This window comes from Larimichthys crocea, chromosome XVII (assembly GCF_000972845.2).
Source record: "Larimichthys crocea isolate SSNF chromosome XVII, L_crocea_2.0, whole genome shotgun sequence".
Taxonomy (NCBI): Eukaryota; Metazoa; Chordata; class Actinopteri; family Sciaenidae; genus Larimichthys; species Larimichthys crocea.
In genome coordinates, this window is record NC_040027.1 from 3,041,780 (window position 1) to 3,054,360 (window position 12,581).

At 40.1% G+C, this 12,581-nt stretch overlaps 1 protein-coding gene across 1 annotated transcript in view; it reads right to left on the reverse strand.

Annotated features, from left to right (window-relative positions):
• col24a1 (collagen type XXIV alpha 1 chain) overlaps positions 1 to 8,621 on the reverse strand; it is an 83,450-nt gene extending 74,829 nt beyond the window's left edge. The window contains exon 1 of the mRNA XM_019259981.2: positions 7,935 to 8,621. Coding sequence (XP_019115526.1) covers positions 7,935 to 7,987 — 53 coding nt within the window. The 5' untranslated portion in view covers positions 7,988 to 8,621. The remainder of the gene's footprint in view (positions 1 to 7,934) is intronic.
• Between the last annotated feature and the right edge of the window lie 3,960 nt (positions 8,622 to 12,581).

Consider the following 12,581-nt stretch of genomic DNA (forward strand, 5'->3'; position numbering starts at 1 on the left):
TAATCTGTTGCTTGTCACCACCTATAAACACAAATTGTGTGCCTCTACTTATTGCATGAGAAGAGTTGGAGAATAGTTCACCTATTATAACACTGAATTAAGTTATGGCATGACCATAACGTACATACAACATAGTTAAGCTAAGCTAGCAAGCGATAATTAGCGTTACTTTAACTATTGTAACTATTGTTGTAATGCTAACAAACTTAAAAGTGGTTTTCAAAGTCAAGTTGTTAAAATGTCACTTTGAGACAAACTCACTTTGCCAGGAAAATGTGTAACTTTACGTTTGCTAGCTTACTTAGCTAAAACAGCCACAGCAAATCCTCACCCTTTTCCTGAGCTGTTTAAACATATTCATATGGACTAGCAGCTGTAATAGATAAAAACTCACAGTATTTTTGACCATTATTGGTCTCATTGAGATGCTCATAGTGTATCACGGCACTCCACAACGACCACTTGTTAATTAAATTGGCTATAAGTGTGTACGTGTTTCAGTTTAACCAATAGTTAAGTTAGGTTAGCACCACCACTGTGTTAAGTAGTCCTGTTAAAGGTTGACGTCGCGTCGTGCAGTGATTTAGAAAAATAAATGTTGGCCGGAAGTCCCTAGTTTGACATGTACCTGCCAACCAAGAAATGACTATGTTGTAATTATTTCTAACAAAAATATATAGATAAAAAATAAATAAAATTGTCCACAATGACCAACATAAACTCATAACTATGCAAATATATTTAATGTGAATATAACAAACTATGAGTATAACAGCCACACACTGCCTGTACTGACTGATTCACTGTGTCAATACTATGACTGAAATGATTAGTCAATTATTAATTTAGTTGACCGGCTAAAATTAATTGATAGCAATTTTGATCATCAATGAGCAATTCTTATATTGCATATATCATTGCAAACTGAATATTTTGGGGTTTGGTAGACTAAACAATTAATTTATTAATCAAAAAATCAGGATTACATTAACTGATGCAAGTCATCATTGCAGCCCTAATCAATACAGGGTTAAAATCAGAAGTTGGAACATGTGAAAAGGAAACCTAGAGAGCCTCAGAATGGCAGCCTGACTTATTTGTTCAAAGGCATTCAACTTTGACATTTTTATAACTGAGAATATAGTCATGCAAGAAGACTTTTTGTGTCATGTTTTATTGTTGCGTGTCTCAAAGGCATTGTTGGTTAATAACCATTTAATGCTGTTCATGGAAGCATGTGTCAGCAAAGTTACAACCAGAGGGAAAAGCCCCAGCTAAGATTTGGAGAGAGAAATGTCACGCCTGACAGCTCTTTGCCTCATGGTTCTTCATTCCCAATGCCCTTCAAAGTGGTTGCCAACCAGGCTTTTTGGATTCAATTAGCTGGTATTCTGAAAAAACACAAATACCATGTATGTGATGACAGTGATCTAGCGATCTATTAGCAATACACAAACCACATCTTCATGCACAAATGTTTGTGACAATGGCATCATGCTAAAAACTGTAAAAAGGAAAAGCACAACATCTTGTTTGTAAAACTAACACTTACAATTGGAAGAGACTAGAGATTGTTTGACTTGAGTTTTTTTTTTTTTCATTTCAAACAGTACTAAATACACAGTAAGGTATTAGGATCTATGTTACTCATATTGTGACTATGCTCTGTAACAGATTCCTGAAACAGTCCTTTGACCCTCACTGACCCCACCTCTAGGTGGCACTGCCCACCATATACCTAGGAGAGCAGCATGTACTGTTTACACTTAGTAAAAGGCCAAAATGTGTGCACTGACATTTGTTTATCCCTATTCAGATAGCAACCACAGAAAATGGGCCAGTTTTAGCGTTAAACCATACTGTATCCTATCATTCTGACTGGATATGAGAGCAAATTACTAACGAAAAATAATATGTAGCTTTACAAAAGTGATTTATTAGAGAAAAATAGGTAGAGAAAGATTAAAAAGATTTCTGTTTTTAGACGTCTTTGCGTATTGTTCACACTATAGGTGAGCATGAGAGAGCAAGCATGAAAGTTTTTCTTGCTCATGTTCTCTTCTTATGTCAAACTATCAAATAAAACCACTAAATGAATCAAACCTTAACTTAAATATAAAGAGAAAAAACTATTTTGCAAATGTGGGGAAAATTTGCATACAAAACAAAATGTAGTAAATAGTATAGTACATAGTATATAGTAAACAGAGTCAAGTAGTAGTAAAATCACATCATCTCTTTTCTCCTACAACTATAACCCAGAACATACTTTGCATATCACGTACAGCTTCAAAGTGTACTCTGTACATTCAAACTAGATCAATCACCTTGACAGCCCTGTACATAGTAACAGCTGCTGACACAACTTGTAGTGGCTTCTGGCAACTAGTGTGATGATTTTCAACACAGTGCGGTGGTAGCACAAAAGACATGAGGAGACAGTAGTCCTGCTATTTTAATGTGCAGAACGTTAAGATTACCAAAAAGAGTGCTATCAATCACAGGCTGCTGTCACATCTTTAACCTTAAGGGATTGTTATGTGAGTGTGATGACTACCAACACTGCGGTCTTACAAACATCTTTCCTTCATGGCCTCCAGCAAAGAGGCTACCAGTGTTTATGCGGCCCTGTTTGATGGAAAGTCACAGATAGGAAGACATGTTTGTTTTCCCGGAGCAATGTGACCCTGCAGACTTGAGCAAAAGAAAAGGAAACAGGCAGATAAGGAAAAGGGAGAAAGACAGAAGGAAAGAGAAGAAGTCCAACAAGAGAAAACAGAAAAGAAAATGAGTGACTCTAAATAGAAATACTATGAGCTGAGCCTGTCACCTGTTCCCCATCGGGAAAGTGGTGCGACATTCCACGGCCGGGAACACATACTTATCCCCAAAGCAGGAAAAAGCAATGGAGGAAAACGAAGGGGGGGACATATTACAATCATTCATCTGTTGAGAGAGGATAAAACTGACATTTATAAAGCCAATGAGTAGCTGGATCTGCTTAAAAGTTGGAAGGGTTTAAAAGTAGACCAAATAAGAAAAAAACAACTAAATATAACACTTAACATTCCCCTTTGGAGTGTCATGTGGGGCCATCTGATGCTGATTCAGACAGCCTTTTTCTGCCTGTCTGTCACACAGTCTCCTTGTCCGGGCTATTTAAGGCATCCCTGAGGCTCTGCCACCAACAGACTCAGGGCATCGCTTCAGCACATCTACAATGACGTAAGTACAAGTGGTGGGAACTTTCTAGCACCTTAACCTTGCCATTTGTAATTCTTCTGTCTCAGTATCAGCTGGTGAACTTTACATATCTTATTACCTGTGACATTTTTAAGCTTTTCATTTTATTATAAAGAGTTAGATTTGTATCCAAGTTACATTTGGGCTACCAGTTTTACCGTTTCTTTATTAAATCCTGAGGTAAAACCCTGTCTAAGTGACAGCACACTATGACATGCTTTCCAGAGCTGGCAGTTAATGGAAAAGACTGCTGAAAGCAAGACAAAGCTCCCCAAACACTTCTCTGTTGACTAAGGGAAATACCACTATGTGGGAAGTGGGTGTCATGTCAAGACTATAAATAATCACAACTTAAAACTCCCCTCTGCAATGAATCACTCCAGAAGTAATAGATCTTGCCTTTCTCCACTCAAAATTAGCTTGGATCCCTAACAATGGTTCATTCAACTGAGGGAAAAGGCTGAGAGGCGAATGGCGAGTGCTCAATTTGGCTTGGCAAATCAGAGCAAACTCACTTAAGTTCTGTATACAATCCTCATAGGGAAAGGGAAACAATTTTCATACGTTCAACGTTGATGTCTGTTAAGGGGTGACTTTGTGAGCAGCATTACTCACAGTATACTGTTTACATGTCTAATTTGGCAGGCCACTTACCAAATCCATTAGTAGCAACAAAGCATGCAAAGCTGTTAATCTACCTAAACATCTCTGAAACTTCTTGAGGGAACAAAGGAAAAGGGAAGGAAGGGATACCAATGACACTGCTGTTGATCTGTGGGTAAAAATCGTGTTCAAAGCCAACAGCAGTACTACTACTACTTTGCTTTTGGTGGAAACTGATGTTCTCTGATTTGTAAGGACATGTTAGACCATCTAAAGAAAAACCTTACTGTAACTGACCATTCAATTCCATCCCTTCTGTTGACTTTGTAAAGACTGTTTCCCTCATAATATCACATTAGATATAATACTCTTAGTACTAGAGTCAGGAAGTACTACTAAAGTACTACAGTCCACATAGAGTCATTAGTCAGAGAATTAAGGTTTATGGAGCCTGAACCTTGGAGCATTTGCATAACTGCACCACAACTACTACTACTTTTCCTTTATATGCCCCCTTGGCCAAAATGTGGCTCAATTGAGCGTAAGTTTTAAACAAAGTGGAGTTTAATAACAGAGAGAAAGCAATAACCCTACCACATAAATTGACACAATGCTCAGTGGAGCTGTACTGAATAGAAGTCAGTTTGCCAAAACATCAAACTGTGAGAGAAATAAATCAGACATCAGATGCTGTAGAGCTATCATGTTAAGACCCAAGCTCACACACACTGTTCATAAGCAACGAAGAACTTCTTATTTCTTTCCTTCAAAACATCTGAGTTTCTTGCTAAACAGGTGTTCTATACCTGCATGCTTCGCTTCTCATTCGCAATCAACATTTCTGGACATGTAAGTAAGTAATTGATCCAAGGCCAATGTCTGTTCCTACTGGCTGTGCTTCAGCTTTAGCACCTGTATCCTGATCATAATTACTTCATTATGCAAGCACTAAAGTCTTCTTCTCATGTCCAAATGGCCATCAGCAAACATTAGCAGGTCAACAGTTTCCAAGTTTCAATTGCTTATTGATGTTCGTCTATGGCCAAGGCTTAAAATACTTTCCAGATCCTTTGCATTTCCGAACTACCCCCAAGCAACGGATGAATAAAAATATACATTTAAACATAATTTTCCAAGACCAGTATATTATGTCCGGAAGACACTTGTTCTTTGACAAAGAGCTGAGCGTGGTGCATGTTTGTGCTCACTCAGAAGGGTGACTGGAGTCAAGAGGTCACTGCAGACCAGAGTAAAGATTGACTTAGCCCACAAGACAGTGAGCAGACAAAGGGCTGTGAGTAAACTTCCACTGGCCTTTATTGGTTTGCCCTTTTCCTGTTATAGAGAGACCTGCAGATGTTAGGAGGCTTAAATACACTTACTCACACAGACAGGCCAGAATCCCTACAGCCACTGGTGTGGAAGGTGAGTATACTGCAGCAAAAAGGTGAGCAGGGTGTGATCCCAACATGCATTATCTCTCAGGCTTAAAAGTGACTCAGAGGGATATCCTAAAACTATCAAATGGTCACTAAAGGACTAGTTCACACAAATAACATATAAAAGAAAAAACTGCTTTGCCTATCAACAGGTCTTGCTCTGATTTATTTATTTTTTTGAATAAAAATGTTGGCAATAAGATCTTTAAATCATCCCAATTGCCCAGGTTATTGCTTCTTTTAAGAAAGAGAGAGAGTTTTTTTTAGATGTCTGTAAAAGTCAACAAATCCTTCAACAATTGGGTCTGACCATTGTCTGCCGACAATTTAGCCAACGGACAATGTTTCTGGGATTCTGGTGTAACCGGCAGATATATCCGGAAAACAAATATTGAATAAATCTAGGGCAAGAATTCCTCTTTAGTACAACTAGCAACTTGATATGCGAGGCAAGACACATTTCTGCTAATCTTTATGAAGAAATATCTGCATATGAAAGGTGATAAAAAAGCTAATAAACAGCTAAATTGTTGTCAGACAATAGCCAATGGATCCCATTGCATCTCAGCCAATGCTTTCCATTTCTTTTGCTCTCCACACAGACTGTTTCAAACAAAGCCTGTTCAACCATGACTGGTCAATACTACTGGGACTACAAACAGAAACCAAAATCTTGGTCCCTTGCCAAGTCCCTTCACAAATCCTGCAAGTCCCACAAACAAGTTTCACCCACCTCCATTGTAAGGGGTGGTGGCATAGCGACAGAGTTAAGAGCAAAGACAAATAAAAAAGAAACTGGCTGCATGGGCAGATACCAATAAGTGGGTAGGTTGATGGGTTGGTTGAACTCCTTTTAAGCTTCACCCTGGACACCTGAATAAGATTCTAATAAGCCAAATATTCAAAGTGAAATGTGATGTGCTACAAAGAGAAGATTTTGTTATATTACATGGACAATAAAAAAAGGTGTGAGACCACATTAAAGTGAATGTGATGGTAGTCCCATGTGACAACTTTTTGACTGACTGACTGACTGACCTGTACTTGAAGAATTGGACAGTGACATATTACATGGAAAATACTGTTCCTTGTATCTTCACAGTAGACTCATGTACATACTACTTTTAGTATGTGTTATGTCCCATTACCAACAGGTTACCCTCCTTAGAAAAATAGAAACCATGTATCCATCACCTTAGCAACATTACACTACACAAACCTAACATTAAAGCACAGGTGCACCACACATCACAGGCAGTGAATAAATCAAGGTAAATGATATAAAGTATTGTCAATCTCCGCTTCCTGGAAGACTTGCATCATCAACTTGTAATGGGAACTACTAGCCAGTATTGAGGAGACAACATGCTCTCAATGCTCTCTCTGTCAAGTGTACAGTATTTGAGTCTCTGCAGCAATACAGTCCAACCACTGCCAGCGTTGGAGCAGCAATTCCTGCAACAGTGGGTGATTGTCTGGAGCTCAGGAGCCAGTTAACCACTGATGCATACACACTAACTCTCCCAGTGAATTCAAGGGAGGACACACTTGTTCTCAGTCAATTCAGCTCTCCCATAAGGCTCTCATTTTCACTCTCAAGGCCAAAAAAATGGAGTTCTCTGGATTTCAGATCCACTTTGTTTTCCATCAAGCAAACACTATCAGAGAACAGAACGCACTGAAAGCGCAGCTCTTTTTAGATCTTATCTGGCTGGGATTCATAATAGAATACAGACAACTTGGACTCACTTCTGACAGGAAAATAACATTTCCTGTTAAGATGCCTATGGAGGAGTGCGCATTTCTGTCCACAACCCCAGCTGAATGTAACAGGACAACAAAACCTGCATGCGGGATGTCAATAATAAACACTTCCATGAGGAATGTTTAGGTTTAAAGGCACTATATACATATATTTTTCATTTAAAGCCTCAACACTGAGAGAGTTTGATTTGTCTGTTTGATCATAATTCCTTGACAGTTGCTCTGATATCACGATAAAATATAACAATCATTTATCACTAATGACATGCTGAATAAGCATTGCTTTCAAGCCAGTCTCATTCATCCTCTCTCTGCATACTTAAGTGTTTATTTTCCCCCTTATCACAGCTATGTGAGTGAAAGACGAATAAAAAGAAGAAGTGGGCCACATGGTATTCAGATTCTAATGTCGGATATCCCATTTCGCAGCCAAGACTTGGTTGTCAGCTACATTTATCAAGATCAATAAAGAATAAATAAAGAAGTTCGCATTAAAATGTTAAGGAATGGTTAGGTGGGCAAGAGTACATATGTTCAGCTGCACTGTATTGTTGTTTTTATGATTATTATGCAGAATTTAAGAATGAAAAGCCAGCAAAAACAAAGGGAACTAATGAGACTAATGATTCCAATACTAAACTCGTGCATATTATTACTCGATTGAAAATACAATCAGTCACGTTTTGGTGGCAAAAACTTGTGTCTGCAGGGGCTCTGTTGAGTCACTTGGCGCTCCTGTCAGGGAAAGATGCCAACGAACCAGAACAGAAATAAATCCCCCTGTTGCCATGTTTTATATAAGCCTGTTCTGGGAACAGTTTCAATGACACAAATGCGCATAGGTAACCTAACATCTGCATACTATTGAACTAAATGGCCACTTACGTTGCTGCCGCGGAAACGTGTCCACTCCTTGTCCGTTGAGCTCCTAAATGCATTTGTATGCATTTGTCCAGGCAGCAGAGATCTGGGTGAAAACAGAATCACACTCAAGAGGATACCTGCTCATGGGCTAACCCTTTGGCTACAGCCAAAGGAAGCGTAAAGTGGACGTTGGAGTACTGCCACCTCAGAATTTCCTCATCGTATTGCAGTCCGGAGGAGAGGTCTCTCCAACTCGTTTAAACCTGAGCTTCTCAGGTCCTTTGCGCTCTGCGGCGCGCAGTGATCAGGCTATTTCTATCCAAAGTTGAGACGCGCAGCAGTTGCATAGAAAATGTTGGCTTGCACAGCGGCTAGTCAGACGGTTGCAGTGTTAACTCGACTTGCTGTGTGTGACACAGAGAATCAGAGCTCGGCTGCTTCTCTCACAGTAGTCTCCAAGCACAACAGCAGATCCAACTCTGCGCGGCTTTACCTCCAGGCGGTGGTTTCTGCTATGTGCCTTGACTTGCACTGATGCAAGGGGACCCGTCTTCACCCCAACACAACTCCTACCAGCTGGTGGTGTTGGATTTCACCAGTTACAGACTCGTGACATCACGGATAGACGTTTGGCTTGTGTTCATCAGTGCCCTTTGTCTACTCTTGACTGCTGCAGTACTGCATACAATATGTATGTTTACTGTAAACTCTGCGCGCAGAGTGCATGCTCTTTGTGTAAAAGGTAACATAAACTCGCTTGCACACACATGCACGTACTGACATGCACATAATACACACCGAGACTGAAATAATGCCAGAGAAAAATAAAGTGATCAGCTGTTGGAGCCTCATGTTTTATGTTGAAGGAAATCTGTTGGGTGTCTTAGCTCAATGCACTGTTGTTCTGGTGTTATGATATCTGTCCAGCACTGGGAAACTTATATTAGGACTGAACATTTATTTATACTTATTTATATACTAAGTCTATATAGACTTCAAAAAAGATCCAGTCCCTATTTTGGGCCTAAATATGATTAGACATAGCAGAATAATTTGAATCTCATATGCACTGTGCAGTATGAAGATAGGTAACAAAAAGTAAGAGAGACAGTCTTTTACTGTGAAAAGATGCAACAGTACATGCACAGTGCAGTCCAGAGGTATGTTGTGGTGTATATAAAGCAGCCCAACTGCAATTTAAACTTTATCTTCTACAGCTAACACCCTCAATAATTCTGAAGAGGGCCTCTTATTATCTAAATTTTTTTTATCACATAAAATTACCAACAGTTATTACATGTTAGATAATCCTGAGCAGGTCTGAGAATATGAAATGTGAAGGTGGTTTACCAACAGTATGCCATGTAGTTTGAGGGGTTTATATTTTCCATCAGCTCCATCAGAGCAGATTTACACAAACACAGATTTATTAGGTGGCTAAACCCTTGGGTTTATCATAAAACATTTTTGCTCTGGCAATGATTATAGTTGGAAATAAGCCGTCTTTGTTTCTTTGTAACCTGAACACACACTTCAGCGTCTCCCCCTTGAAAATGACACCATTTCTTTTCTTTATCTCGCTCATCGATTTTTCCAAACAAACAGGCTTTAACCCACTTCCATTGTCCCCAATCCAGGTTAACCCATTAACCTTGAACAAACAGAACACTGTGGGTCCTCTCCCTCACAGACACACACACACACACACCCCAGCATCCTCCTTCAGACGTCCTCAGCCCATCCGCGGCCTCCCTCAGTTCTGACGGGAAGGAGAGTGAGTCCATATGGTTTGCAGTTTAGGGAACTGGGGGGATGCAACTAGGAGACAGAGCAGTTCCTGCCTCTAATCCCAGGTGGAGCACACAGCATTTCTCAACCTGAAAACAGCAGAAGGACAGTTACAGTGAACAGTCACAATGCCCAAACAAGGAATAATGTAAGAGAGGTCAAAGTGACATGGAAACTCCAAGCAAGCCTGCCAACCACTATAAACAGTGAGGTAAAGAGCATTTATTTCATGGTGCCTGCAAACAAGGCATCTGCAGCTCATTGTGTTACAGAGGTCTGTGTGTGTCTGCAGCAGTGGGTCAAACTCTCTTTCCCCTTTTCATCAAAGACAGTTGTCTTCGAGGAGGAAGCACTTGCACGGGATACTCTCTCTCTCTCTCTCTCTCTCTCTCTCTCTCTCTCTCTCTCTCTCTCTCTCCCTGGCTTTGCCATCAGCCAGCACCTAGGGATAGCAATGCGTAGACCAGATGTTTTCTTCCACTTCCAGGAAAGAAAAATGTTGAGATGCTGGTTCTGTGACAAGATCATGAATCAACATGGTGAACAAACGAATTACATGATCAGTTTGTAGCAAAGCTCTGACGTAGACATTGGATGCTCAAATAATATCTCTCTTAGAGAAGTGTTTGCCATTTGCTGACTAGTAAACATTTGAAAAAGTCGATCCAGAATTGTGTCAAACTAATAAAACCTTGACGAAATCATTGATATAGGGGCCTTTCATGGTGTTTTATTATATTATATCATAAAATGTTTTTAATGAAATGTGCACACAGATTTACAGCAAACTTTTCATGATGAATTTTCTCTTTTTTCCACATGTCCAGATGTGTACTAATCAGTCCATTGTGCACTGAGCACCAGAACATTAGGCCCAAAAAGTGACTGGTGTCCAGTAATCAGAATCAGATCACCTCTCTTTTTTTCTCTTGAGGAACGGGCAGACACAGATGAGTGTACACTGACCCCCCCTCCTGAAACATGCGGTATTCCCCTCTTCAGTTTCATAACGTATCCAATGGAGATGGCCAATAAATGTGTTGTAGGCAAGCCAGGATCACCATGGCAGTCAATGGACCAATGTTTTTGGACAATGGCTACAGAGTTTTATAAGTACATGAAGGCCAGTCAGGTTTCTTTTTAGAGCAGCATGTGTTCACAGACCATATGGTGTTCTTCCATAATGATCAAATATTACATAATGGATGAAGAGCACATGTCTTATTTATCTTGACTTCCCACTCCATCAGCATTGCTAATAAAAAAGTTTAGAAGAGATGGACAACAGATACTCTCTTTAAAATAATCAGACTGATTTTTTTCGTTCCTTATATACAAGTGCGTACCTAATTTGGACTCTGGCCCCAGTCCCAGAGGCCCCCTGTATTCCTAACTAGCTTCCCACTGGAAGGTTTGAATTCAAAGACCATGTCCTAGTCAGAGAGCATACTGTCTTTCAGGATAACATTTCATAGTATAGTAACAGCTTGTAAATGAGTGGTGTGTGGAAACTTTTAGCCTCACAGGACCAGAGAGATGCCAAAGACAACTAGGGTGGTTAAAGAGAAAAAGAAACAGGAAAGTGGATGAGGAAGGGGGAAGGCTCTACGGTTGATAGAGCGTAAAACAAAATCTTGTAAGCAGCCAGTAGACATAATAAAAAAGTGCTTTTGAGTGCCTACTGTAAGTGCATTCTTCTCGACATAATGCTGCAGACACGGTTGGTTAAGTGTGCCTCATTAGGTAGACAGCTCATCAGTAAGCGTCTGACCAGAGGAGGGCAATTTGTTGGCATGTGTCTGTGCGGCCAGGTTGACAGCTGACTCTACCTGCAAACTGGCTAGACACTAAACATGGCTCTGTCTCTAATTGGCAGACACAGCCCTGTGTAATTTCTGTCCTGTGTGCGTGTCACTGCATCGTAGGGCTGTTATTTTGCTGAGCGGGGAGAGAGTGGGCAACAGCTGGGAGAGTGCTTAACAGATGGTGGAGTACGGTGTGGTTTGATTGCTGAAACAATGCTCGATCTAAGACGTGTGTGTGTGTAAGCGTGTATGCAGCGAGGTGGTTTGCAGAGCTTAAGGGACCGGGGGAAAGCACAGTGAGAGGGGCCAGGGGAGTCCAGGGTGAAGGGGGTGTTTGGGCTGAGAGGAAGTTTGTGAGTGTGCAGGGAAAGTGAAAGTCCCTATGGGGGTCACATGGGGCGGAGAAGGGCACGGAGGAGGAACACACACACTGCACAGGGAGATGTTGCCTCATGTTTGGCTTTAAGTGTTCATTGTGAAGCATTGTAAGCACTCTGGATGGATTTTAGAGCTATGGCTCTTGAAAAAATGCCAAGTTAGTTGATGGTTCATTTGAACAGTATCCCAAAACATCATTTAGATTTATAGAAAACCAATGTGGTCTTTCATCATTCATAATCTGTAAACATGTTTTATATTGTTGCTTTATTGTAGGAAATTATCACCAGAAAATGGCCATTCCTTCACTTCCTATTGTTTTTTTGTGTGCAATACATTTTGCACATTCTAAACAGAAGTCAAGCAAACCCACAAAAACAAACTAGTCTGTCAACTTTTAAAAACCTCTGGCATCCAAATGCTTCCAAAATTACATGTTGCCATATCATAAATTACTCAAGTTTAAATGATTTATTGTTTCCATAACATCATCAATTAACAGCACTTTGGAAACCACTTCAGTGTCTGTACTTGAATATAAGTATACCCAAGAAAAAAGCAACTGCTTGACAGGAAAATGAGCAGAAAAAGAAGAAATATTCTGAGTAAGATGATGATATTGTTGCTTTTTATCCTACTATTTATCACCTGTTGATAAATTGGGCCGACATCCCAAAATACTCTGATGGTTTACCCG